The sequence below is a fragment of the Megalobrama amblycephala genome, linkage group LG16, assembly GCF_018812025.1.
Source record: "Megalobrama amblycephala isolate DHTTF-2021 linkage group LG16, ASM1881202v1, whole genome shotgun sequence".
NCBI lineage: Eukaryota > Metazoa > Chordata > Actinopteri > Cypriniformes > Xenocyprididae > Megalobrama > Megalobrama amblycephala.
In genome coordinates, this window is record NC_063059.1 from 30,511,991 (window position 1) to 30,539,950 (window position 27,960).

The 27,960-nt window shown below is 37.0% G+C and overlaps 1 protein-coding gene across 6 annotated transcripts; it reads right to left on the reverse strand.

Moving 5' to 3' along the window:
* Positions 1-670: 670 nt before the first annotated feature.
* ypel2b (yippee-like 2b) lies at positions 671-27,948 on the reverse strand. Of its 6 annotated transcripts, XM_048160205.1 has the most exons (7): positions 27,756-27,948; positions 24,594-24,676; positions 24,232-24,469; positions 19,181-19,410; positions 18,918-18,961; positions 16,398-16,506; positions 8,017-8,340 (listed from the first exon to the last, which is right to left on the reverse strand). In XM_048160205.1, exons 4-7 carry the CDS (start codon positions 19,295-19,297, stop codon positions 8,134-8,136), a joined length of 477 nt encoding a protein of 158 aa, XP_048016162.1. In that variant the 5' UTR covers positions 19,298-19,410; positions 24,232-24,469; positions 24,594-24,676; positions 27,756-27,948; the 3' UTR covers positions 8,017-8,133. The 6 variants fall into 6 exon arrangements, with proteins under 6 accessions (XP_048016159.1, XP_048016162.1, XP_048016163.1 ...); XM_048160202.1 differs by lacking the exons at positions 24,232-24,469; positions 24,594-24,676; positions 27,756-27,948 and adding exons at positions 671-4,826; positions 27,454-27,748 and having other exon boundaries at positions 8,190-8,340; XM_048160206.1 differs by lacking the exon at positions 24,594-24,676.
* Positions 27,949-27,960: the final 12 nt, after the last annotated feature.

The window sequence follows — 27,960 nt, forward strand, 5'->3', positions numbered from 1 at the left end:
ACAACTCCTGTGGTGGAGTTTTTCATGCTTCTCTTTACATTTTATCTGTAGAAAAATTGGTATGAATATGACGCAGAAACTGACACCAGTTTTTAACAGCTTAGTTAATAATGAATCTTAAAATAATGATTTCAACTAGATGTTTATGTGAAAAAATATGCAATAAAATTTGTGACATAACATCTACATGATGATCTAACTTATTACATATAGAGGTACATTTTGATGTGCTTCATATCCATGAGAAAAGATGGAGAATGCAACTCTTCAACAGTGTAAATAAGTCAGAATGCATGAAATAGCATTGCACCCTTTTAAAGACCCTAACCATTTAAAGAACATTAAAAATGATTATGTAAAATGGTGCATATATTTAGCTAAATGCTCCTCTCTTTTCTAGCTGACTAACGAGTTTATGGTCACTGAATATGTTTGTTCTGAGGTAAATGTTATGTTACGTTTGTTTGTTTGTTTACTAGTCTTTCTGCAGTTGAACACTGAGTAAGTGATAACACAAGACATAATATGGATTTCGAAGTTGTTCTGTATCCATACATGTTTATTTTGCGCTGTAACTGGTATTAAAGTAGAGGAGAGGATCAGTATATGTGCGCATAAGGCTGCCGCTTCTCTTGAATTAAGGCTACAGCGATCTGTCACTAGTCACAATACATTAAAGAGCTCCAGACCTGTTTCCTTGTGCTTTTTAAAGTAGCTATACAGAAATCCTTGACCTTTTCTAGTGGGTATAATGCATATACCTACATTACACCACTGGGGGGGGATCACCCTAGGGAGAAATTGTGGGGGGCCCACGCAATTGCGTGCTTTGCGTAGTGGGTAAACACGCTACTGCCTACCTGGAGAGGGCTGATCATGGCAAGAACTTGCTGAGCCTCACTAGTAGCTGTTTAGCAACTGTAGCAACTCTACCCAGCAAGCAATTTTATGTCTAAAAGATGTCTAATAGCCATCAAAACACATCCCTAATGTCTAGGCTAAAATAAGGCTGAATTTGGGCTGTCAGTGAAAATCTAATAGACGTCTAACCATAACCCAAGAGTAGACTAGTCATCAAATATACAGCTAATGAATTACTTCATTTAGACAACAAATAATGGATAAAGGATTATTTTCACATAGATATAACAGGTTCTCATAAATGACAATCCATCCAAACAAATTAAATAGCCTATAGAGGTTTTATTTAGAAAAAGAACCAAAGATAATAAGATTTTTTTTTAATGAAAAACACAGATAGCCTACTTACAAGACCAAAAGCAGGAAAGAAATTGCTTTAACATTTGCTGTTGCTTGCTTTCCGACAGTTGTAAAATAGCGGAAATATTTATCGCGAGAAATATTTATCTGAGATCTGGCAACAGTGATCTCTACTAACTTTTAAGTCTCGCGTTGTATATATATATATATATATATATATATTGCAAACATTATGGGACATCAACCATCTCGTGCACTTCCTGTCCAAAAAATGCAATAAATCAAAATCAAGATTAACCATAGGTGGGCTACAAAAAGCCTGTCTGACTATGAGCTAAATCTTGCCTACGCACAGCCTACGCATATAGAACGTCAAAGATATGAAACCAAACACCTTGTAATCACTGTTGACTTTGCTCGCAAGTTATTTTGGCAAAAACGACATGCAACCAAATTAATGATTATTTTGGCTAAAATGGGTTACTCGCCGAACTATATCGGGTCTAGTTAACCGAGACGGTGAAATGACGGCTATTCTGATTCAGAGTCTGCCAAAAAGCCATTATGCAAACTCTTTCTACCAAAAAGAGAATGTGTAAGTGAGTGAGGGAGTAATGCTTCTAGGCCCATGTCTGTGCTTCTTATGCCATCTATTGGACATTGTTGGTATTATTTATATGTTGTGAAAAATTCTTGACATTAATATTTCTTAACTGGGAATTGTTCAACATCTTTCTTGTTTCCAAGTGTTTAATACCATCATTGTTAAAATTAACCAGAGGTGGATTAGGGGTGATGCTGTGCTGGTTAAGAAAGAGTGTTAAGTTTTTAAGCAAGTGTGGCTAATCAAGCACTTAGTCATGTAGTCTGTATTTAGAAACATTTGAGAGAAAAAAATTGTTGTTCTGAAGAGCTCATTGAATTCAAGAGTCGTAATGTGATAGGATGCCACCTTTGCAATAGGAAAGTTAAAGAAATTTCATTTCTGCTAGATATTCCACAATCAACTGTAAGAGGTATTATTGGAAAGTGGAAGTCTTTAGGAACCGCAACAACTCAGCCATGAAGCAGAAGTCCATGTAAAGTCACAGAGCGAACTGGTCATGAGGCTCATGGTGCATAAAAGTCACCAATTCTCTGATGATTCCACAGCTGAAGAGTTCCAAACTTCCACTGGCATCAGTATCAGCTCAAAAACTGTGTGGCGAGAACTTCATGGAATGGGTTTCCATGGCCGAGCAGCTGCATGCAAGTCTCACAACATCAATACAGTGCCAAGCGTCGGATGGAGTTGTGTAAAGCATGCCTCCACTGGCCTTATGTTGTGGAGTGACAAATCACACTTCTCTGTTTGGTAGTCTGATGGGCAAGTCTGGGTTTGGCAGATGCCAGGAGAACCTTATCTGCCTCACTGCATTGTGCCAACTGTAAAGTTTGGAGGAGGATGGATAATGGTGTGAGGCTGATTTTCAGAGATTGGGCTTAGACCCCTTACCTCCAGTTGAAGAGAAATCTTAATGCTTCAGCATAACAAGACATTTTGCACAATGCTATACTTCCAACTTTGTGTGAATAGTTTGGGGAAGACCCTTTTCCATTCCAGCATGACTGTGCTCCAGTGCACAAAGCAAGGTCCATAAAGACATGGTTGGATGAGTTTGGTGTGGAAGAACTTGACTGACCCGCACAGAGCCCTGACATCAACCCCATCAAACAACATTGGGATGAGACTGGCTATCTATCTGACAATGTATATTGTATTACATCCTCAGTTTGTGCAACAAACTTCAAGCTGAACTCTACAGTTCAATAATATACACATAACATTTTAAGATATAAAGAGATATAAGCCTTCATAATATCACAGAGCACAACACATACCCTCCATGGTCTGGACCTCAGTGTAGACCACAGGAATAAATCAATCTGTATAATCTTAAACAAATGCAGAGATTATCACAATCCCTAATCCACAGGGAAAATATAGTTTGTCCCTGTTTAATTCTACGCCTCCCATTGAGCTTGTTTACAACAGACTTCACTGAAGTATATGGTGTATGAACAGCAATGCTTTGTCTTCAGGGCCCCAAAATTGACCACAAATTCACTGGTGTATGTTATTGAAATGAAACATAATACAATCGTATCTCTTAGGGTCAAGATAAAATCCTGTTGAATGCAATCAGATCTCAGTGCATTAGTATTTAACTGCAATATGCCACATGCTCGTCTCATATCACTCTTTGAACCTCATGTGTTTATTCTGTTCAGTGTGTCAATGCACCAGTCTGTGTGAGTCTGTCTGAGTCAGTCTGTGCTGCAGAGTTTTGACTCACTGAACAGCTCTGCTATTTTTAGCCTCTGCAGCTAACACTCCATCAGGTTACAGCGAGCCTTGCCTTCACCACGAGGGCTGAACACCAAACCGAGAATAAAGGATTGCTTATGGAAAGATGCTTGTGAATGCCGGCTCTGTTAAATAGGAAGGGTGGGGATGGGTGGTCACTTCAAAACAGTCAACCTACCATAAAAATACCAGAGTCAAGCACCAAGCTCTGTCTTTTTAAAGGAATAGTTCACCCAAAACACCATTTCCTGTCATGATGCTCCAAACATGAACACATACACAAAAAAGACAAAACAAGAAGTTGTGAAGAATGTTCATGCTGCTCAGTTCCATATAATGAAAGTGGATAGGGATTGTGGCTGTCAAACTCCAAAACGGACAAGAGTACACCATAAGGCATAATAAAAGTGGTCTTATGCTATTTCAAGTGTGTGTTTTTTTTTTTTTAGCCATATAATAGCTTTATTTGAGAAATGCACTAAAATTTAAGTTGTTATTCACTGAAAATCTTGTTTGACAGCAACTGGTCACCATTCACTTTCTGTTTGGAAAAGCTTGGAACTACTCCTTTTGTGTTCCACTGAAAAAACATATTCATATTTTTGGGTGAACTATCCCTTTAAGAGTTTGATCTTGTAAACACTAAAAAGATGCAGATGTGAGGTCATTGGCCAAAAAAAGAAGGTTCTCCCTGTGGACTACACTTTCACCAGCCAATAAACGGAACCCGATCCGTTCGGAGCACCATCATTCCTTACTGCAGTCTGGTGTTTCTGGAACATGAGCACTTGGTGTTCTTTGTTTGATTTTCTGCTGAGTCATTACATCCCTAGACACTTCATCCTATGGCTGGATAGAGCACCTCTGCTTCTGTGTGCTGCTCATACTCCTGCATTTATTCTAAGGGATAGTTCACTTAAAAATGAATATCTGTCATCATTTACTCATCTCATGTTGTTCCATAGCTGGATCATGACATTCTTTCTTCTGTGGAACACAAAGGATATTTAACAGAATGTCTTGAATTGTTCTTTTTAACACAAATGGAAGTAAAAAAGGTGTGTTCACACTGTAAAGAATGATTGTTATTTTAATGGTAAAAGACAGGTGAAAAGTGAGTTAATTAGTTCCATAGACACAAACTCCTCACCTTTCAGTGAGAACTCACGCCCCGCACAGTGTTCTCACCTTTTTCCCCCCTTACCTGTTTGCATCCCTGTGGTTTACAGAAAGTTTCCGTACTATATATGGCGAATAACTGTAATAGATGTAACAGAATATTTAATGTAATTTTACAGTAAAATACCATTAAATGTACACTTTTAGAAGTGAAAAATAACAAGTTATTGTATAATTTACAGTAAAAAAAAAAATGTAAATTGACATTCCCACAATTCCCTGCGTGACATTTCACATTTGATGTATTTTCGTTGAAATAACTCTGTTTCTTCTTAGTTTTTTCTAATCAGTTATGTACATTAGGGTTTTATGTTACATCTAATGTTGTCAAATGAATATTTATTGCATTTTTAAAATTTCATGTGTTACCATGATGGTGTTTAGTATTTGCGAATGACACTGTGTGCACCTTCTATATATTAGTATTGTCCTTCTCAGCTTGTAGAAAAGCTGCTTGTGATGAACTTTGATTCTCATCACCACTATGTTTGGTTGTCAGTGTATAACAAAGGTACAAAACAGATATTAGTACTTCAATAGGTTGGTAAATTAACATTATGTTAATGAAATATATATATTTATATATATATATATATATATATATATATATATATATATATATATATATATTTACTGTTAATTTAACTGAATTTTTTTGTACACTGTAAAAAAAAAAAGTTATGAATGTTCTTTAACTGTAAAATAGACAGTAAACTAAGTGCTGTCCCGTAAAACCTAAAACATTGCTACCATATATTTTTTACATTAAAATTCTGGAAATCACAGCTGCCGTTTTTTTACTGTAAATTTTACAGGGATTTTTTTTTACAGTGGCCATGTCAGAATTACCATTATTACAAGAGTCCGAATTGTAAAAAGCGTTCATGCCATTGCAGACCAAATCTAAACTTGAAAACTGAATTTTCTGAGCTCTGACCTGTGGGTCTCATTTATAAAATGTTGCGTAGAAACTGTCCTACACTGTAAAAAATGACCGTGATTTTAACAGTAAAAGACTGTAAAAATGCTGCGGTGAAAAACTGTTAATTGGTTTACAGAAAGTTTCCGTACTATATACGGTAAATAACTGTAATAGATCTAACGGTACATTTAATGTAATTTTATGGTAAAATACCATTAATTTCACAGTTTTTGGAAGTGAAAAATAACAATTCATTGTAAAATTCACAGTGAAAAACCGTAAATTGACATTCCCACAATTCCCTGTGTGACACTTCACATTTGATATATTTTCGTTGAAATAACTCTGTTTCTTCTTAGTTTTTCTCATTTTTTTCTAATCAGTTATATACATTAGGGTTTTATGTTACATCTAATGTTGTTAAATTAATGTTTATTGCATTTTTAAAATTTCATGCATGTTACCATGATGGTGTTTAGTATTTGTGAATGACACTGTGTGCACCTTCTATATATTAGTATTGTTCCTTCTCAAGCTTGTGGAAAAGCTGCTTGTGATGAACTTTGATTCTCATCACCACTATGTTTGGTGGTTGTCAGTGTATAACAAAGGTACAAAACAGATATTAGTACTTCAATAGGTTGGTAAATTAACATTATGTCAGTTAATGAAATATATATATATATATATATATATATATATTACTGTTAATTTAACTGCATTTATTTGTACACTGTAAAAAAAAAGTTATGAACCATAATTATTACAATATAAACCTTTAAATTATATGTTTTACTGTAACTGTAACTGTAAAATAGACAGTAAACTAAGTGCTGTCCCGTAAAACCTAAAACGTTGCTACCATATTTTTTACAGTAAAATTCTGGCAATCACAGCTGCCGTTTTTTTACTGTAAATTTTACAGGGATTTTTTTTTTTTACAGTGGCCATGTCAGAATTACCGTTATTACAAGAGTCCGAATTGTAAAAAGCGTTCATGTCATTGCAGACCAAATCTAAACTTGAAAACTGTGACCTGTGGGCCTTATTTATAAAATGTTGTGTAGAAACTGTCCTACATTTGATCTTACGATCATTTCTTAAATGTGCATTATGTATGTAGCAAAAAATGTGAGTACGCCTCTCTTTCAGATGTGAAATTTAAAAATGATCTTGAAATTGTGTGCAGCTGAATGGTTTTAGGTCTCCGCCTAGTATTCTCCTCCTAATTAATGTCATTAACATATAAAAGAGCACAAGTCAACGTCCAAAAGGCTTTACTTGAGAATGGCGAGAGGCAAGAATTGCTTAGTTTTCCAAATACCAACAGTACTCCGACTCACTGCCACGATGGAAAAGTGCAAATGTCTGCTTAGACCTTGATGTGGCTCTAAACACTTTTCCACGTCCAAGACCATTTTTATAAACAGGAACTTTGGCATGAATTTTTGCAAGTTTTATAAATGAGGCCCTGTACCATGTGACCACTGTATCACCTGACTGCTGCAGATTCGTTTTGGCAGATTGTTTTAGATTCGTAAACAGTCCAGAAGTAGATTGTCATGGGTTGTCATCTCATATTAATAAAAACAAACAAAAAACGTTGTCTCTAGACCTTGCATTTAAAAAGTGTTCCTGTGTAAATGTCCCCTTAAACTGATAGTTGGCCCAAAAATTTAAATTCTGTCATTAATTACTCAACCTTCGTGTTGTTCCAAACCAGTAAGACTTTCGTTCATCTTCGGAACACAAATTAAGATCTTTTTGATGAAATCTGAGAGATTTCTGTCCCTCCATTGACAGCTACTCAACTGACACTTTGATGCTTCAAAAAGTTCATAAAGAGATCGTAAAACTAATCCATATGAATTGAGTGGTTTAGTCCAAATTTTCTCGATCACTTTATATGATGAACAGATTGAATTTAGGCTTTTATTCACATATAAACATTGATCAGCAAACATAAACAGAATTTCAACCGAACCTGCTTGATGCACGAGAACAAACTTCTTCCGGAAGTAGAAATGTGTTGCATAACACACGAGAATGAACCTCATTGGTTCTCACATGTCAAGCAACCATGCTTGAGCTTCAGTTTACCATGACTGATGTGTGAGTTGATGAATGTTTATATGTGAATAAATGCCTAAATTAAATCTGTTCATCATAGTAAAGTGATTTTGTCTACTCAGAAAATTTGGACTAAACCGCTCAATTTACATGGATTAGTTTTTCAATCTCTTTATGAACTTTTTCAAAGTGTCAAAGTGGTAGTTGCATAGCTGTCAATGGAGGGACAGATACTATCTTTCAGATTTCATCAAAAAAAGATCTTCGCTTGTGTTCCAAAGATGAACGAAAGACTTACAGGTTTGGAACGTCAAGAAGGTGAGTAATTAATGACAGAATTTTCATTTTTGGGTGAACTAACCCTTTATTTCGCTTATACGACCACAAAATATTGTCATCCAAACCCATGTTTTATGCCTTTAACTATTTCTTTCAGTGTTTCACAATTACCTGGAAATGTTGTGGCTTGGCATCCAGCTCTCTGACTAACACTGACGTTATTTGCGATGTAATAACTTCCTTGCTTTGTTGAATCATCGTGCTGAGGGAACGGCGAGACAAGATGTATGGCGTTTTGCAAGAGCGGAAGGTCATCTGAGGACTTGGAACAGAGGATACAGTTATAATCCAGTGTATATATGCTCTCTGCATGCGTTTTCCTTTGTAGCTCCTGTGTACATATTCATCTATCAACCACCAGAGAGCTGGGTAATCAACTGTAGGTGATATTATTCGCCCACACACTCACCAGAGCACCACCCAACCTCTGTCAGACCTTAAACAACCTCAGTCAGCGAGCTGTGTGAGATAAACTCCAGGCCCAGACACTGAATGACACCAGCCCTTCACAGACACACACTTGCACTGCCTCCTCCGCAACTTGAGGAGAAAGAGAGAGCCAGTTGCTAGGAGACGCGGCCTCCAGTGCAAACACAGAGCCATCTGTCTGTGTAAAGAGGAGACGTAGGGCAACTGAAAGGCTGGCACAATCCCTGGAACAACAGAGGAATGGAGAGCAGCCACCATCTTGTATTTTAAGCTCCTCCATATTGAAATAATGCTCTTTTTGTTAGAGTGAGCCCACATCTGGATTTTTACCTCATCTGCAGTGTTGAAGGTAGGACTGGAGTGTATCTGCTAATCACGTTGGGCCTGAATTTAAAATTTTAAACTTTTAGTTTCAAGACAAAACATTCATTCAAACAATATTTCACCCAAAATTAAAATTATTTAGGTTATTTACACTAACGTCATTCCCAGTTTGTAGGGTATTCTTTCTTCTGTGGAACATAAAAGGAGAAGTTTAGCAGAATGTCCAAGCTGCTCTTTTACACTGAAAATAAATGGGAATCGGGGAGTAACATACAAGTGGACCATATGACTTGTACGCCTTACTACAAGTCTTTTTAAAGGGATAGTCCACCCAAAAAAGACTTTTTTTGGGAAAAGAACGTTTTTTTTTTTTTTTGTCCATACAATGGAAGTCAGTGGTAACCAACATGAAGGTATTTTAATTGTTGGCTGAACAATGTCTTTAAGAAATACCATTGTTTTGTGAAAGGAAAATCTTTGCAAATTCTAATTCACATTCAATCACCTTTATGTTTGAATATGTGCAAGTGTGAATGGGATTTGGGAGCTACTGTGAAAAGGAAGAAATTTAACAAATAACAACTTTAAAATTTTGGTCTACTTTACATTTTAGCCCCACTCCACTTTCATTATATGGAAAAAGAGCAGCATGGACAGGTTAAATATCTAATTTTGTGTTCCACAAAAAGACAAAAAAACATTGTGATTGGAAAACATGAAGGTGAGTAAATGGCCAAATTTTATTTTTTAGTGTACTGTCTCTTTAAAATAAGTGTGCAGTTATGAAAAATGGCTAGAAAAATAAAAACATAAAACAAATCAATCAATATTTCAGTTTTATTGACATTTTATATCAATGTTGATGGGAGTCCCAATAATATCATAATCCTCTCATCATCCATTTATAAAATACACAACAGTTGAAACTTCTTACTGGAATACAAAAGTAGTAAATCTTGGTGTCCAGACATAAAGCGATAACAAACGCAACAACTTAGTCCCTTGACACAGATGAAAATCAGTTATGATGAATAAATACATTTATGCACATATATATATTACCACGTGTCAATTTAATTTTTGTGTCAATTAAATATGTTGAGAAGCTTGTTTTTCCACTATACACAACCCGACATGCTACCATTCTCTGCACCCAAGCAAAAAAAAAAGCTTTTTTTGTTAGGTCAACTCATTTGCAGTTGGGTCTTTGGTGATTTTTGGAGACATGTGAAGTGTCATTTAGTTGTCTTGGGTACAGAGGAGCTATGATTAATAGTATTTTTAATTTAGATAACCCAATGGATAGGCAGTGTACGGTCTCATCTTATGTCCTTATTCCCTAAAGTGTCCATTAACACGCAAGAACAGTCAGTACAAATTAACAGAGTGAAACTGGGACCAGCACAAACTGTTGGAACATGAAACACAGACACAAAGATGATAAAACACCTTGTGAACTGCTATACACAAAGGTTTACATTCACGTAATTATGCGCATGTTTCATCCAAAATCAGTTAGATGGTCGTTTTATGCAAAAAGCATGTCTGTAAAGTTCACTTTACCCTTCTTAAAAGGATAGTTCACCCAAAAATGAAAATTCTGTCATCATTTACTCACCCTCAAGTTGTTCCAAACCTGTATAACATTTGGAAGTCAATGTTGCGCCACAACTTTTTGGATACAAACATTTTTCAAAATATCTTTCTTTGTGTTCAGCAGAACAAAGAACTTTATACAGGTTTGGAACAACTTGAGGGTGTGGAAAGCTTGTTTTCGCTACTGACTAAAAACTAAAAAAGGTAATTGTGACTTTTTATCTCAGAATTCTTACTTTTTTTCCTCGCAATTGCGAGTTTACATCTCACAATTCTTTTACTTTTTTTAAAAAGTTTTACTTTTTTAATTGCGTTATATACAATAGCGAGTTAAAGTAGCGATTATGTGTTATAAAGACTTTCTTTTTTTTTCAAGGCCTTTTTTTCCTCAGAATTGGACTTTATATCTTCACAATTATGAGAAATTCAGGATATAAACTCACAATTGCGAGAAAAAAGTCAGAATTGTGAGTTAATATCTTGCAATTCTGAGAAATTCAGGATATAAACTCGCAATTGCAAAAAAAAGTCAGAATTGTGAGTTAATATCTTGCGATTCTGAGAAATTCAGGATATAAACTCGCAACTGCAAAAAAAAGTCAGAATTGTGAGTTAATATCTTGCAATTCTGAGAAATTCAGGATATAAACTCGCAACTGTGGAAAAAAAAGTCAGAATTGTGAGTTAATATCTTGCAATTCTGAGAAATTCAGGATATAAACTCGCAATTGCGAGAAAAAAGTCAGAATCGCGAGAAAAAAATCAGAATTGTGAGTTAATATCTTGCAATTCTTCATTTCTTGCAATTGTGATTTTTTTATCTCGCAATTCTGAGAAAAAAAGTCAGGATTGTGAGATAAAAAGCAATTATCTTTTTTAATTTTTATTCAGTGGCAGAAACAAGCTTCCATATGAGGGTGAATAAATGATGACAGAATTTAAATTTTTGGGTGCACTATCCCTTTAAGGTGCGGTCACATTAGTGACATTTCAGAAAAATTTCGCTGTCAAAAAGAGTCCATTGTCTTTCTCTGAAACACAGCTCACACATCACAGTCACTTTCAAACCAAGCAGTTTTCTGTTGGTCAGCCCAGTGAAACTCCCAAACACATGGATTGAAATGACTGGATTTTGTCTGCAAAATTTCGCCGAGCAACAGTAAACGTGACCGCACCTTCAGACGGTTTAAAGGAATAGTTCTCTTAATGTATTCTCATTTTTGGGTGAACTACTCCTTTAAGCCCTCTGTGTTGGTCTGTCAGAGCTCCATTCAGAGATCTCTCCATGCCAAGTCTCCTCGCTGGCGCAGATGGCGCTAACCTCAGCTGAATTCGGATAGGTCAGCCTGGTAGTTTCTCACTGACACCAAGTGGAGAAAGCCCCATCAGCTCGGCGAACTCGTGACCCTGATCCTGCCAAGCACAACGTGCCCTCCGAGCCCTGCCTTATGTCAAATACGTGTATGAATAGAGCCGCTTGTAGCATAAACAGTCGGGCTGACATGAGCGTGAGATGCGGTATGCTGTTGTTTTTACACACATATGTCTGTACACCTTGTGTATGCATTCATGTATCTCAGTGTGCTCCCATGTGCCAGGGCGGACACACACACATGCGCGCTCTCTCCTCCAGACACACAAAGCCCCCCGGGGCGGCCCGCTCTCCTGATATCGGTCCAGCTTGGGGCGTGTGTGTCAGCAGGAGATGGAGGGTAGAAGAGGGTTTAAGAGGGTAATGGCAAACCAAAGTCAGTCATCCACCCACACATTCACCATCCACCCTTCATCCGCTTGCTCTCTCCAGGACGCTCGCTCAGTCCCAGCCGTTGTCCTTGATCATGTGGGCGAGCTCGATAATGAACTTGCCCTCCTTGTACTTCTGACTGCTCTCAAAGGCATGTTCCTGGGGGCAGGAGGAGAGCGAGAAACCATATTGACCGCAGGACTAAGTTGGATGTGAAACTCGTCATCATTTATGGGTCAGTGACAGTTTGTTCACAATAAAAAAAGGGAAAATCGTTCATCATTCATGTTGGTTTCATTTAGTTTTGAAAAATTTTTATGCCATTGTCAAAAAAAGTTACAACTGAATGACTCTAAAAATGTCATGTGGTGTAACCATCACATAAAATAACATTTTCCTTCCACCTTGAATACATGTGATTACACATCTTCATTTGTTTTTTTTAAGTTTTTAAATATATTTGTCAAGGCAAAAAGTATCAAATATTGAATTATTAATTCAAAATATATTATGCTTTTTGGGGAGTCGCACCACATGACATGTTACAACCTGAACTTCCAGCAAACAAAAATATGTTTTAAGAATATTTTGATAACATTCCTACGGAAGAGGATTAGGGCCAAGCAATAATAAAAAAATAAAACCATCTCGAGATTAAAGTTGTTAAATTTCGAGGAAAAAGTCGAGATAAAATGTTGAGAATAAACTCGTTAAATTTCGAGAAAAAAGTCGAGATAAAATGTTGAGAATAAAGTCATTAAATTACGAGAAAAAAACTCGTTAAATTTCAGATTTTGAGAACAAATTCGTAATTTAACAAATTTGTTCTCATAATTTAACGGCTTTTTTCTCATAATTTAATGAGTTTATTCTCAACATTTTATCTTGACTTTTTTCTCTAAATTTAACGAGTTTTTTCTCGAAATTTGACAACTTTAATCTCGACTTTTTTCGCGAAATTTAACGAGATTTTTCTTTATTATTATTTTTTTATTATTGCTTGGCCCTAATCCTCTTCCGTACATTCCAATTAAGTTATGAAAACGTTAAAATTTATATTCCATTTCATCAATTTGAAAGTGTTATGTGAACGTTACTTTTGAATGTTCTCTAAACATTCTGAAACAAGTAGTAACAAAAAAAAAAAAAAAACTTTTCAAAAACGTTTCAGGAAAAAACATTTTATGAGTGATGTGATAAATAATGTTCTTGTGCTAATGTTTTGAGAACATTATTAAAAGGGTCATGAACTGAGAACTGAAAATTCCCTTGATCATGTGACATATAATAGGTCAATGTACTATAAAAACATCTTGTAAGTTTCAGAACTCAAAACTTTCTCATTTGTCTAAAAACAGCTTATATTGAAGCCATTCTGGAAAAAAAGGCAGATTCTGGAATGTGCCACTTTATGACGTAATAATGTGGCTAAGCAACGCCTGCTTCTACATCACTGCCTGTTTAGCCCCGCCCACCGATTTGCGCATAGTAGGTAAATAACGAGAGAGGCAAACACAGGACTACGCAGAAACCAAATGATAAAGATGGCTCCAAGGACAACAAGATGCTGAACAGTGCCAAATTGTGAAAAAACACAATCTTTGCATTGCCTTCCTTCTGATCCCAACATTAGAAAAGAGTGGATGAACTTTATTTTTAATCAAGTTCCTGATCGCGTCGGTAAAAACTTGGTCCTTTGTTCACTTAATTTTACAGCGGATTCGTTTACAAACAAGGCACAACTCGTTGCAGGATTTTCAGCAAGATTGAAACTAAAAGACGATGCTGTGCCGACTATATTGGATTGGATATTGTCGCACCACACAAGTGTGAGTAACTGGTATTTATGTGTTTTTAAATTGTGATTAAAATATATACAGAAAGCAATCAAAGAAGGCTCTCTTTATAATGGCTGAAGCTGTCGATCACACAGCACGAGTTTATCTGGGCTATCGCCAAAGCTCCCGTTACCAATCTCTAACTGTATTTACACCATGTTAACACTGTTAGTAATGACAGAAGCAACTGTGAGAGTGAAGAAATCAAGTTCCAATGACACGATCACTGCCATCACACGATCAACAGGATACAATGCTCATGCTGCAAGCTGTCATGCGACAGGAGTAGACCTCAGTATAGTGCTATAATCAACACTTTTTACAATTAGTTGACAAGTGTAGGCCCTAATAGTAAAAATGTGGTAAAGTTTTCATAGTGGGGGCACCAGTTCCACATGTAAGACTTATTTCAAATGCAAACATGACAGCCAAACACAGCAGTGGGTGTTTACACTGAAGTCTCACAGCAGACACACCTCATCCAGTGTTGCCAACTGCTTTCAATTGAAAGTAGCTAAAACCGGTAGCTAAATGTCATTAGATGACATCATAATGGCTGATCTATATAAATATGAATATAGATCAGTGGGCAAAATAAGAATCTAGATAAGGTTTGTCCAAGAAGTTGCTAGATTTGTCCCTGAACTTCTGAAAAAAATCTCAAAAGGGGCGGGGAAGTCACTAAATCTGGTGACAAAATCCTTAAATTAGCAACACTTGCCTCTTCAAAGAGAGCATTCAGATCAGAGGGCTAAAATCAGGGTAGAAAAATAGCCTTTTATTTCTAAATTATGACAATTTTTGATGTAAAAATCATACATTATAAGTTCACCTCAGGAAACACTATGAAAAATGCAGTTCATGACCCCTTTAAAGACCATCTTCGAACAAACCAGATCATGTGTGTATATTTGCACTGTTTGTTGTTTTCTTGTGGTATGAGATAGAGCGTTTGGACCCGGAAGTGCTGCCACGTGACGTCAGACTTAACAACCGAATTAATGTCACTGGAAGAATGTTTGTTCATAACTTTGAGAGAACCTTGCCAAATCATTCTGAGAACATTCCCTGTTAGCTGAGCTAGCCTTGTCCCATCATAGAAAGGTCAAATTATGACAGTCCGCAGGTATCCTCTTTATAATATATTTTCATGCATGTTGGTTGGACCATAATTCTGTTAAAACACTATTTTTTATTTTTTTTTAAGAAGAATTATGCCATAAAGTTTCCTTCTCAAGTATTTCATTCCTTTAGTGAAGCTTATTTTCTTCATTATTGTATCAGGATAGTTGTATCTCTGACATTCATGACCGTATGACCCACCCCAAATATCATAATTAATTTTAATTCAGTAATTAAAAAAATGCTCATCATAGAAGATGTGCATTCAAGCCATTGTATTATACATTTTAATGTATTTCTAAATAAATAAATAGGTAGGACAAATGCTGTTTCCCTACAGCATTTAAAATTTGTCTTTTCTTTTTATAGCTGATGAATGCAGGCAGCATGCAGCACTCATCAGATTTCTGGAGAAGGGCACTGGGTCAAGCTTCCCTGATTTTCTGAAACGTCTGCATTCACATTGACATAAATATCTGAAGTGTTTATAAATAACCAGGTCACTATGGGAACGTATACTTGTTTGTGTGCATATTGGTGTTTGCATCGGTCTAAACTCCATGTCAAGGGCGACCGGAAATCCACTAGCACCGAAAAAACAATCGGCATGCAGCACAGCTGCTGATTAAAAATGGACACCATGCAAGGAATGTGTCCTGCTTAGACAAGCCTTTATGAGCAAGCTTGAACTCGCAAAGCCTTGCATATTAACAATGTGCTATTATTTTAAAATGATTGTGACTCTGGTGACCTTTTCAGTCAAACATGCAAACACATTCAGTTTTTTCAGGTAAATGCAGCTGCAATTAGGCAATTTGTTGAGCACAGGGCATTTGGGTGTAAACGGAAAGCTTTAAAGGGATAGTGCATCCAAAAATGAAAATATTGTCATCACTTACTCACCCTCATGTTGTTCCAAACCTGTATGAGTTTCTTTCTTCTGTTGAACACAAAAGAAGATATTTTAAAGAATGTTGGTAATCAAACAGTTGACGGTAGCCATTGAAAAAAAATACTATGGAAGTCAGTGACTACCATCAACTGTCTGGTTACCAACAATCCTATTTTGTGTTCAACAGAAGAAAGAAGCTGTTTGGAACAACATGAAGGTGAGTAAATGATGAAAGGAATTTAAAAAAAAAAATTGGGTGAACTATCCCTTTAAGACTATTATATGTAAACGACCTCTGTTATGAGGTGATGCCACTTTTACGTAAATGTACTTTACATAACTTAACTTTCCATGTGCTGCGAGCGTTTTCTTACATATTTCCACCCCAGTGTGGTTTTGCAGTTTTCGCAGTAGATGTCTGCCACTGCATGAAGCCCCGTGAGCAGAACCCTCTCCTCTGCAGGGCCACATCCCACGTTCACTCTGAGGAGACCAGGGAGACACAATCACACACAGGAAGCTACAATCAGGTGACATGAACAGAGTTTATGCACTACCCTTCGTAAGTTTGGAGTCAGTACGTTTTTTTTTTTTTTAAGATTTTTTTTCACCAAGGCTGCATTAAATTGATGATAAGTGACAGTAAAGACATTTATAATGTTACAAAATATTCCTATTTTAATGAAACACTATTCTTTTGAACTTTCTATTCATCAACGAATCCTGAAAAATGAAACGTATACAAAATATCAAGCAGCAAAACTATTATTAAAGGGTTTGTTCACCCAAAAATGAAAATTATGTCATTAATGACTCGCCCTCATGTCATTCCAAACCCGTAAGACCTCCGTTCATCTTCGGAACACAGTTTAAGATATTTTAGATTTAGTCCGAGAGCTTTCTGTCCCTCCATTGAAAATGTATGTACGGTATACTGTCCATGTCCAGAAAGGTAATAAAAACATCATCAAAGTTGTCCATGTGACATCAGAGGGTCATTTAGAATTTGTCGAAGCATTGAAAATACATTTTGGTCCAAAAATAACAAAAACTACGACTTTATTCAGCATTGTCTTCTCTTTCGGAATCCTTTCCATTGAATTGATTCCATTGAATTGATTCCATTGAATCCTTTCATCTGTCGGCGTTGGTAATGCACTTTTACGTCGCCGTGGTTGTTTTTGGCGGTTAGGACATCCGCAACATGCACACTTACGCACCATTTTAAAAAATATAGCAATACCAAAATACAAACAATGTAGAATAGCTTGAATACAGCGTGCGTCTCCCTCAGACTGTAAACGAAGCTCTGGCGCACCGGATAACACGTCATCAGTGTCTTACATCAGCAGCGTCACTGCGGAGTCGTGAACCACACTCCGGAGCAGAAGGGGGCGGTAATGCACCAATAAGCTGGATGCCAACCCCCGTAAAACAGGAAAGAAGAAGAAGAAGCGGAGTCATGAACGCGAATTGACAACAGACCCGGAAGAGAAGACAATGCTGAATAAAGTTGTAGTTTTTGTTATTTTTGGACCAAAATGTATTTTCGATGCTTCAAAATGTTGCGGATGTCCTAATCGGCAAAAACAACCACGGCGACGTAAAAGTGCATTGCCAACGCCGACAGTTGAAAGGATTCAATGTAATCAATTCAATGGAATCAGTTCAATGGAATCAATTCAATGGAAAGGATTCCGGAAGAGAAGACAATGCTGAATTTTTTGAGTTTTTGTTATTTTTGGACCAAAATGTATTTTAGATGCTTCAAAAACTTCTAACTGACCCTCTGATGTCACATGGACTACTTTGATGATGTTTTTATTACCTTTCTGGACATGGACAGTCTACCGTACATACATTTTCAATGGAGGGACAGAAAGCTCTCGGACTAAATCTAAAATATCTTAAACTGTGTTCCGAAGATGAACGGAGGTCTTACGGGTTTGGAACGACATGAGGGTGAGTCATTAATGACATAATTTTCATTTTTGGGTGAACTAATCCTTTAACATTAATAAAAATAAGAAATGTTTCTTGATCAGCAAATCATCATATTAGAATGATTTTTGAAGGATCATGTGACACTGAAGAGTGGAGTAATGATGCTGAAAAATCAGTTTTGCCATCACAGGAATAAATTACATTTTAAAATATATTAAAACAACTATTCTAAAGTGTAATAAAATCTCATAATATTATATATTTTTGATCAAATAAATGCAGCCTTGGTGAGAAATAGAGACTTCTTTCAAAAACAGTAAAAAAGCTTTCCAATCGAACTCCTTCAATTAAAGTCCCCCTGTGGTGAAAATCATCTGTCTATGTAGTGTTTTTAATATGCTTTAAGACAAACCATGTGCAAATTCATAAGTCAACACTATTGCTGAGTATTTTCTCCTTAAAACTGCAGTGAAAAAAAAACATGGTTTGAACTTGCTGGTGTTTCTTACATCACAAACTACCTTGCATCCGATCGCGTCATCATGCGGGCAGGCATGGGCATGCCATTAACTATGATCGCTCTGAAGCAGGGGAGTCTCAAGAGAAGCCAGGTTATCCTGGGATATAACTCTGTTGATATGAAAAATCTGGTACAAATTAACAATATAGCAGGTGATTTATGTATATGATGTATATTACGATGTTATGATGGACTATATGCCTCCTTTCTCCACTGACGTTCTGAGTTGCTCATGGATCCACGTATACTAAATGCAGCAATGGTGTAGAGTTAAATTCAAGCTATTTTAAGGCATGAAGACATTTTTTGTCACAGAAAAAAACATTTAAATATGTCATTTTGTTGATCAAAGATAAAATTATTGACTACAGGGGGACTTTAACATAAATGTACAAACATATATCCATGTAAAAACACAGAAACAACTTACACAGAGTTGAACAGATAAGCTCTGCCCTGACTTCCTTGAAAGGACTAGAGGAAAAAAGAGAACCGCATGTGATATCACATTTAAATGCTAATCTGAAACTGTGTTAAAGAGCAGCTTTTCATCCGTGCAGAACTGATGTGACATTAAACAGCATGTGTTGCTCTTCCAATCTGTGTGCCTCTCATATGCTTAACAAACATGTTTGTTCATGTCCTGTTCCCTGCGCCTGTTGTCAGGTCGTAATTTCTCAGCTCATTAATCACCTTGGAGATGAGCTCGTCATGGTTGGCGAGGTGTGCTCTGCAGTGGATGCAGCTGTAGGTGCGGTGGCAGCTGGGCAGGTATGCCTGGAAGGTTTTGGAGCGCGTCATGGTGACCATGGGCCGGGTCGGTGGGCGGTGCAAGAAGGGGCTGCCGGCCCAGGTCGGCTCACATGGGAAGCACCGCAACACACAGGTGAGGGCCGTGGTGGGGCGGGGTGGGAGGTATACACCTGCACACACAGGGATGTGTATCACAGCTGTATGAATTGCATTGCACTCTTTGTGTGAGCGACCTCTGAGTAAACCAGGGAGTTTGAGGTGGGACTATCTGTTGAACAAGGTTAGATTACTATTGCTCAGGGTAGGGTTAGACACCAATAACCAGTTTATTATTCAGAATCTACAATGTAACTGAATCTACAGTGTGAATCATACAATTCTTGAACAAATTAATATCATAAGCAGGAGCTTTTTAGCTCAATTATAAGCATACAGTGCAACCATTGTAGTCTTAATGATTAACGAACAAATGACCTGTTCTTTTTAGTAAATCAAACACATACATCTTACAACCTAACTTAAGGCTCGTGTGACTTAAATCAGTGTAGTTACTGACTAATTGCTCATATGACAGCATTAATTTAAAGGATTAGTTCAGCCTAAAATGAAATTTCTGTCATTTATTACTCACCCTCATGTCGTTCCACACCCGTAAGACCTTCGTTCATCTACAGAACACAAATTAAGATGTTTTGGATGAAATCCAAGAGCTCCTCAATAGACAGCAATTTAACCACCACTTTAAAGGTCCAGAAAGGTTCTACAGATATTGTTTAAATCATCGATGTGACGGCAGTGGTTCAACCTTAATTTTATGAAGCGACGAGAATACTTCTTGTGCGCAAAAACGAAACAAAAATAACACTGTTTACGCTCAGCGCTTCCAGGTTCTATGTCAGAACGCCGACTCATTATTGGCCGGCTGCATGCCTCGTGCTGCTCACATGAACAGGGTCAGCCAATACTGTGCCGGTATTCAGATGTAGAGCCTGGAAGCACTGAATGTAAACAGCGTAGGAGACTGACACAAAAGAGAAGATACTGTTGAATAAATATGTTATTTTTGTTTTGTTTTTGCACACAAAAAGTATTCTCGTCGCTTCATAAAATTAAGGTTGAACCACTGTAGTCACATGAACTGTTTTAACTATGTTTTTAATACCTTTCTGGACCTTGGGGGTTAAATAGCTGTCTATGGACGAGTCAGAAAGCTCTCGGATTTCATCAAAAATATCTTAATTTGTGTTCCCAAGATGAACGAAGATCTTACGGGTTTGGAATGACATGAGGTTGAGTAATTAATGACAGAATTTTCATTTTTGGGTGAACTAACCCTTTAAAGATACATAGTTTTGTCAGTAATATTTTATAAAAATGAATGAAATGTTACAATATTTTTTGTTTGTTTAGTTTTTATTATTCAATATACAGTTAAGGCCAATTATCGAATTATCCAAAGCGCTTGGTTGGTTGCTGTGGTATTTGTCCTGCCCCTCCTCCAAAAGTGACAGTGATGTTGACGCTGTGTTTTACCCAAAGTTGAGCATTTTTCAACACTTGGCGACCGGAAAAGAAACGCCACGCGCTCAGCGATAAAATAGACGACAAAATATGCTAGCCTGGGGAAAAAACGCTTTGGTGGACATACGGCCTAAAAACACCTTTTGCGAGAATTGTTTTAGATTTATTAATAATTTGAAAACAGTATTGTATTTTCTTCCCAACTATTTTCTTCCTCAAAAATACTAAAAGAATTGTTAATGGAAACGTTGAGTAATCGGGTTTATTTTGTAAGCGGTCAATTTCTTATGGTTCCCATCCCTAAACTTTGGTACATAACTTGTCATATACAGTTTACACTAAATCAACAAAACCTTAAATCCAGTGTTGTTGTTGTTAAAGGTGCTAAAGAGGATCTTTTCGTCGACTGAGAAACCAAAAAGTGTTAGTGAGTTTTTGAAATGAGCGCATGGGTAAGAACAACCCCCCTCCTTCACAGCTCATTTCAAGGGAACGCCTCCCAAAACTCGTGCACGAGTATTGGAACACGAGTGTTTACCACCGGCATTCGCTGTGTCGTGTTAGTGGATTCATTATGTCGGACTCACCGCAGGTAACTCATAATCTGCAGTTGTTACTCCTGTCTCCTGACAAAAACATTGCATGCGGCGCCTGTAGAGTGTGGAAAGTTACTGGAGCGCGCAGCCGCGCACGTCTCTCACAAGGAACGTCATGGCCAGTGATTGACAAGCCAGAGGGCCAATCGTTTACGCGATGATCGTTTTTAAGGCCCTACCTCGTGCACAGATGATGTATATTAATATTATTCCTTTCAGTGCACCTAATAAATAGTCTTTTATCAGTTAGTAAAGACAGTTTCAAGTAATATTGCAAAAATGTATAAAACAAAACATCCTCTTTAGCACCTTTAACTAAAACTAAAGTTATTAAAAATCTTTTTCATTAACTGAAATAAAAATGAAATAAAATAAAACATAAATATTAGATGAAAAACTTCAAATCTTCAAAATAAATAAATATATAATAGTATATAAATAATACTAAAACTTGGGCCAGAAAGTACTTGGGCCATATAGCAACAGTCTCAGAACAACTTAGCAACAGCATAGCAATGCCATGGCAACCACCCACAACACCCTAGCATCATGGTTGCCACTCTTTCTATTTTGTTCACAAGTGGTGCAAAAACTGCACACTTCCCCTTTAAGAATGTCCAGCTGTTTTTATGCACCAGTCTGATGCTTTATTGTTACATTACTCTCTCAGTCAGAAGGCTTTGTTGAGACAGGGGTGAGCACGTCTTAAGAGTCCAGAGCAAAAAGGCGGCTCTTATGTTCTGTCCATTGTTTCCCCGTCAAAGCGTGGGGCTGAGGAATAAAGAGGCTACTGATGGATCGAAGCGCTTTCCCACACAAACACACAACCGTCAGCTGGGGTAAACGCACACTCGTACTGCACCATGTCCACAAATAAACTCTCTAACATTCTGGTGACCCGCTCTCGCCCCAGTTCCACACTCTGACCCATGAGGGTATTTTAGGACTCTGCGAGTTTGCTCAGGACATGATGCTGAAAAGGCCCCGTGGTGTTTTCTTACAGTTTACCGTCAACCAAGCGATACACTTTGTGACACTGCTATAACTGCATAATAGATGAGATAATGGACTTGTCTTTCTCTCGCGCAAGCTTTGGGAGAGACTAAGTGGCTATTATTTGTTCAAAGTTAATACTGGTTCTGACTATATATTATATTTAAACTGAAATGTAAGATGTTTTGTTTGAAAACATCAATAAATTATCATAAGAGTGGAAACCTGATGGTTTAGCAGTATTTCAGGGAGATGTAAACTATCCTTTGAGACTCGACGCTGAAGGAAGCAATGAATAACAAATGATCAAATCCACCTTTTATTGCTCTGAAATATTTTCCCCCAACATGTTTTCTTGGGATTTTCAGGTTGTATTCCTTCTTATTCACGCAGCTGCATATTGAATTCAGGTTTTGGATTGCCATAACAGGCAGATCGATAAAAGCAAAGGGAGAGAGTCTCGGTATGGTTTCATCATGCAGACAAAAACACATTGGCTGAGCTCTGATCCGTGAACGCTGATGAACCTTCAGGCACAACCAGTTCAAATACTGATCACTGATCCAACACATAAACTGTGCCACAGATCATAAAGCTGGACACAAGCTGAATGCAAAGCAGCACATCTTATAAGATGCTTTATAGTAATTGTATGTAGTGTTCAAGAGATTAAACTAGGCTGATAGAGGCCAGAAGATTTTCTAAGCTGTGGTTTGTATAGAACAAACACTACTAAAGATCATAAATACCAGCATTAAAGGAATAATTCACCCAAAAGTTAAAATTCTGTCATAATTTCTTCACCTTCATGTCGTTCCACATTTGCTGTTATTTTTCCACAAAAGTAGATTTTTTAAGGTGTGGGATTTACTTCGAAACACTCAGAATTCGCTAGTAAATTATACAAATAATTACAAAGAAATGGCAAGTAACACTGAATTAAACATAGTTTTGAACTAGAAAGACTAAAATAGTATTTTCTTGTAAAACGTACTCCAATAATATGCTTTATTTAACTTTGAAAAATATTTTTTTACAGTGAACAAACAGTTTGTGACTAGGTCCGTCATGCTTCAAAAATGACAAAAAGCACCATAAAGGTATTGACTTGTGCGCTATATCTAAGGGCCTGTCCAAATACCCACACTTGTCTACTTGCATGATATATTTCCTGTATTTGGCCCAAGAGGGCGTGAAGACTGCAAGTGCGTGTAGAACTTTTGATTACCTGATGGGACAGACTTATAGTGCTGGAAAAATGCTTTATTAACACGTTTTGATTTTCAATACTTTGCACTTTAAAATAAACATCTTTATGCCTGTTCAGCAGTCCCTAAGTAACACTAACAATTTAATAACTTTGGTGCCTCTAATTAAGTGATAAAAAAGCAGTTGAAAGCGTTTACATTATCTTTGCACCAATAAAATGCGCAACATTTTATGTTATACTACCAAATTATATGTAATATCTCATTAATTTAACTTACACTGGAATGTTTTCCTTGACATCCTGTAATTTTGGGGCATGTGAGTTCCTGAACATGATGCATGATGGGATACGATTACCACTAGTGTGTATTTAGTGTGCTTTAAGGGCACTTAGCTTTGGCATTTTTCAGCCATTTTTCTTGCGCACTTACTTCCTGTTGCATACATGTGCTCTCAAGTGTGGGCATTTGGACAAGCCCACAGTCTTCTGAAGCCATACTCTTTGTTTTACGGAAAGAGTTGCGTAAAAAAAGATGTTTACTTTTGCGTTCCATGAAAAAAATAACAGCATACGGGTCTGGAAACATGATGGTGAGTACTGTAAATAACGTTTAAGTTTTCATTTTTTGGTAACCAGTACCTTTAATTTAGTTAATTTCCCCCTTAAATTACCGTAGTCAGCCGTATCCGGTCCATATCCAGATCAGATGGTGGACCTGCACCTAGACACGACCACAATGCAGCCCTGAATGTCAGCAGAGATCCTGTCAACTAGACAATCCTCTGTGAAGGCCTCGTCGATACGACAGCCATCGGCACAGATCCTCAGCAAAGACCACAAGAACCAGACAAGTCCTCCGCACAGACCCTATGACCAGCTTCGGCTCCATACTGCCGTGATGAATTTGATCTTCAAGCAAAAGGAACTGGATGAAATATTTGAATTCTATCAATCCACAGTCTGATTTCTGAATTATGAAGCAGCCTGAATCATAATCACACTGTGTTTGTTCATTGGCCAGAGGAGAACTGACCCTTCAACTGAGCCTGGTTTCTCCATTCTTTTCCACCTGATGGAGTTTGGGTTCCTTGCCTCTGTCGTCTCTGGTTTGCTTAGCTGGAGACACTTAAAGGGTTAGTTCACCCAGAAATGAAATTTCTGTTATTTATGACTCACCCTCATGTCGTTCCACACCTTTAAGACCTTCATTCATCTTGGGAACACAAATTAAGATATTTTTGATCAAATCCGATGGCTCAGTGAGGCTTGCATTGACAGCAAGTTAGTTTACACTTTCTAACGCCCAGAAAGGTACTAAAAACATATTTACATACATACAAACATATATACAACCTTAATGTTATGAAGCGAGAATACTTTTCGTGTGCCAAAATAACGACTTCAACAATATCTAGTGATGGGCGATTTCAAAACGCTGCTTCATGAAGCTTTATGAATCTTTTGTTTCGAATCAGTGGTTCGGAGCGTTGAATAAAGTTGTTATTTTGGGGTTTTTTTGGAGCACAAAAAGTATTCTTGTCACTTCATAACATTAAGGTTGAACCACTGAAGTGTTTTAAATATGTTTTTAGTAGCTTTCTGGGCGTTAGAAAGTGTAAACTAACTTGCTGTCAATGCAGGCCTCACTGAGCCATCGGATTTGATCAAAAATATCTTAATTTGTGTTCCCAAGATGAATGAAGGTCTTACAGGTGTGGAACGACATGAGGGTGAGTAATAAATGACAGAAATTTCATTTCTGGGTGAACTAACCCTTTAATATTCAACAACGTTATTGATTCGACTGCACTGACACTATTGGATGAGAACTGAACTGAGCTGGACAATGACAACACTATTTTCTGAAGAACTCCTTTATAGATTAAATGAACTAATTTAATAATTGATGATCTTCACAACAGAACTGAATTAACACTGAACTGACTTCAGCTAAACAATAACACTGTTTTCTTTTAGAGCTGCTGTACTTGAATGAACTCTGTTTGCATCACTGAATCATTTTCCTGTTATCACTGTAAAGCGGTTAAGCGCTATATAAATAAAGGTGACATGACTTGACTTAATGTCTCCTGCTGAATGCTCTGATGCATTTGTTGTGACAGAGAGGCAGTAGCACTCTTCACTTCAAGGCCTGTGCAACACGAGGACCTTCCTTATGTAACCAGAGCAGCGCTGATGGGGATAACAGCAGCAACAGAAAGAGGGGAAAATGTGTGTCCTTGTGTTGTGTCCCATCCTTCACTGGCTGTCCAGCCTCTAGCGTCTTATTTAACATGATGCATTTACTGTAATTACTTTGAGACAGGATTCCTAATCTGCATTTCTGACATGATTTTTGCAACCTCCCCCTTCCCCACAACCTTACTTTTTAAGGATATAATTTTGGAAAATGGTGTAATACGATGTTACATCATAGCAAAAGATTAAACAGCCCCTGTAATTTCCTGAGTGGGTCATGAAAATTAAAATCTTCTGCTTTTTGTGATTTGTATTTTTGTTGTATTTGCATTCATAAATGCAGTTTATCATGCGAAGAGTGCCACTGTATAATACCATAGCTTAAGACCTGCAGGAAAAATACTATTGAAAAACGTAATCCCTGGAGACCGGATTGAATTTGACAGTGTTTCAGAAATTACTTGTCAGCATTCAAGCTCTCTGAATTCGTTCGTGTAAAAGCGAGAGCGCTTGCTGAATATAAAACAGTAATCAATTCTTATTATTGTTTTATGCAATAACTCTATGTTTGAGTGCTGTGCTGGACTTAAGCTGATGCACTGACAGCAGACAGTATGTGGGGCTGGATTTCAGCCACACTGCACTACTGGCACTGTTTCCTCCTGGCAGTCCAAGCATGCTTTCAAATTTGACCCCTGACAACAGAGCAATAAACAACATTTTTAAAAACATTAAAAAATGTTGAGCCTAATACAACATACTGGAGCAAAACAACACTATACATGGACGTAAAATGTGAGTCTTGTTGAAATGTGATAATCACAGTTAAACATGTTGATAACTCAACCTACAACTCAATGCTGCAGTTCTGTCATCAAGTTCTATCCACTAAAAAACCCATCAATAATGACTAGTTAGGGAGCTTACTAAGTTTTAAAACACAACCATTATAAGAAGTCCTTTACAGTAAAAAGCCCATGACACGTGCAAATGTTATTTATGGTCATGAAGTGTATTGTTATAGTGCCATGGGCCAGTTTTTATTTTTCTGAATATTAAATATTAGGTAACGTTCTAAATATCAAATATTTTAATTAAATAATCTATTCTGTTTATGCTGAATATTCTATGCTGAAAATGTTTGATATAAATATCTTACATTTTTTGTCTAAACAACTTATTCAGATCTATTAAATTATTAATATTTATTAATATATATGTTCTAAATATGAAATATTACTTAATACTCTAGAAATATAATGTTACTGAATGTTGATCATTAATTCATAAACAAAGATTCAGTAACAGTTTATTTGACAGTGTCCTTGGGTGCATCTATTTATAGTAAGAACTATAAATTATGCATAATTACATCCAAACCAAACCCTAAACCTACAGTAAATACATGTAGTCAATTAATATTACTCAGTACTTTAATGTATAATTAAACTTAAAAAAAAAAGTGTAACCATTTTCTATAAAGCATGCTTTATTATGCTGAATATTCTTTTTTTTTTTTTTTTTTTTAAATATATATTTGTTTAATATAATATATTTAATAACCAGTAGGTCTATGATCAAATACTGCAATGTTTATCTCCTGGAGAACTCAGACATGACGCAGATTGGATAAAGTGCACACTAATGCTGCTATTAATGCAGAAATGTCTTAGTTTATGACTGATAGCACTTACTTGCCATTCAAACGGAACGATTAAGGAGATCACTGTCAGAGATGATACATGTGCCACTGCTTATGCTGCAGTGATGCTGATGCTGCTGGTGGATGTGATAGTGGAGGTGTTTGATAAACAAGCATCAGCAGCACCACTGCGGACCTGCAGCGCATCACATCACACCATCCAGCAGAACCATAACGCAACACCGTCATCCTGCCCTGAAGCTCTTACACAGATAACTGACACTATTAGCTGACATTTACATAAAGCAGAGGAGTATATCATTTTGACAACTTGTTAAAATAACTCGCATTTACCTTTGAAAAGAAGAAAACGGGGTTGCGAGATGGTGGCACGCGCTCCTCTTCCGTTTAAGTGCAGCAGGATTCACAGCAAACTTTGCGTGCGTATTCCTGTCACGACAAATCCCTTCTCCCGCTTCGCTCGAGGTCAGTGTGGACGTGGTGCATGTAAACTAAGTTTTGTATGGGCACGATCACACTGTACATCACCTACAGGGCA

What these genes read in the sequence shown, in the direction of transcription:
- ypel2b (XM_048160201.1), bottom strand. An exon ending in ATGACGAGCTCATCTCCAAG is followed by an intron (nt 18,962 to 19,180) that starts GTGATTAATGAG and finishes TTTTTCCTCTAG; the next exon opens with TCCTTTCAAGGAAGTCAGGG. An exon ending in CCACACTGGGGTGGAAATAT is followed by an intron (nt 8,341 to 16,397) that starts GTAAGAAAACGC and finishes CTCTGTTCCAAG; the next exon opens with TCCTCAGATGACCTTCCGCT.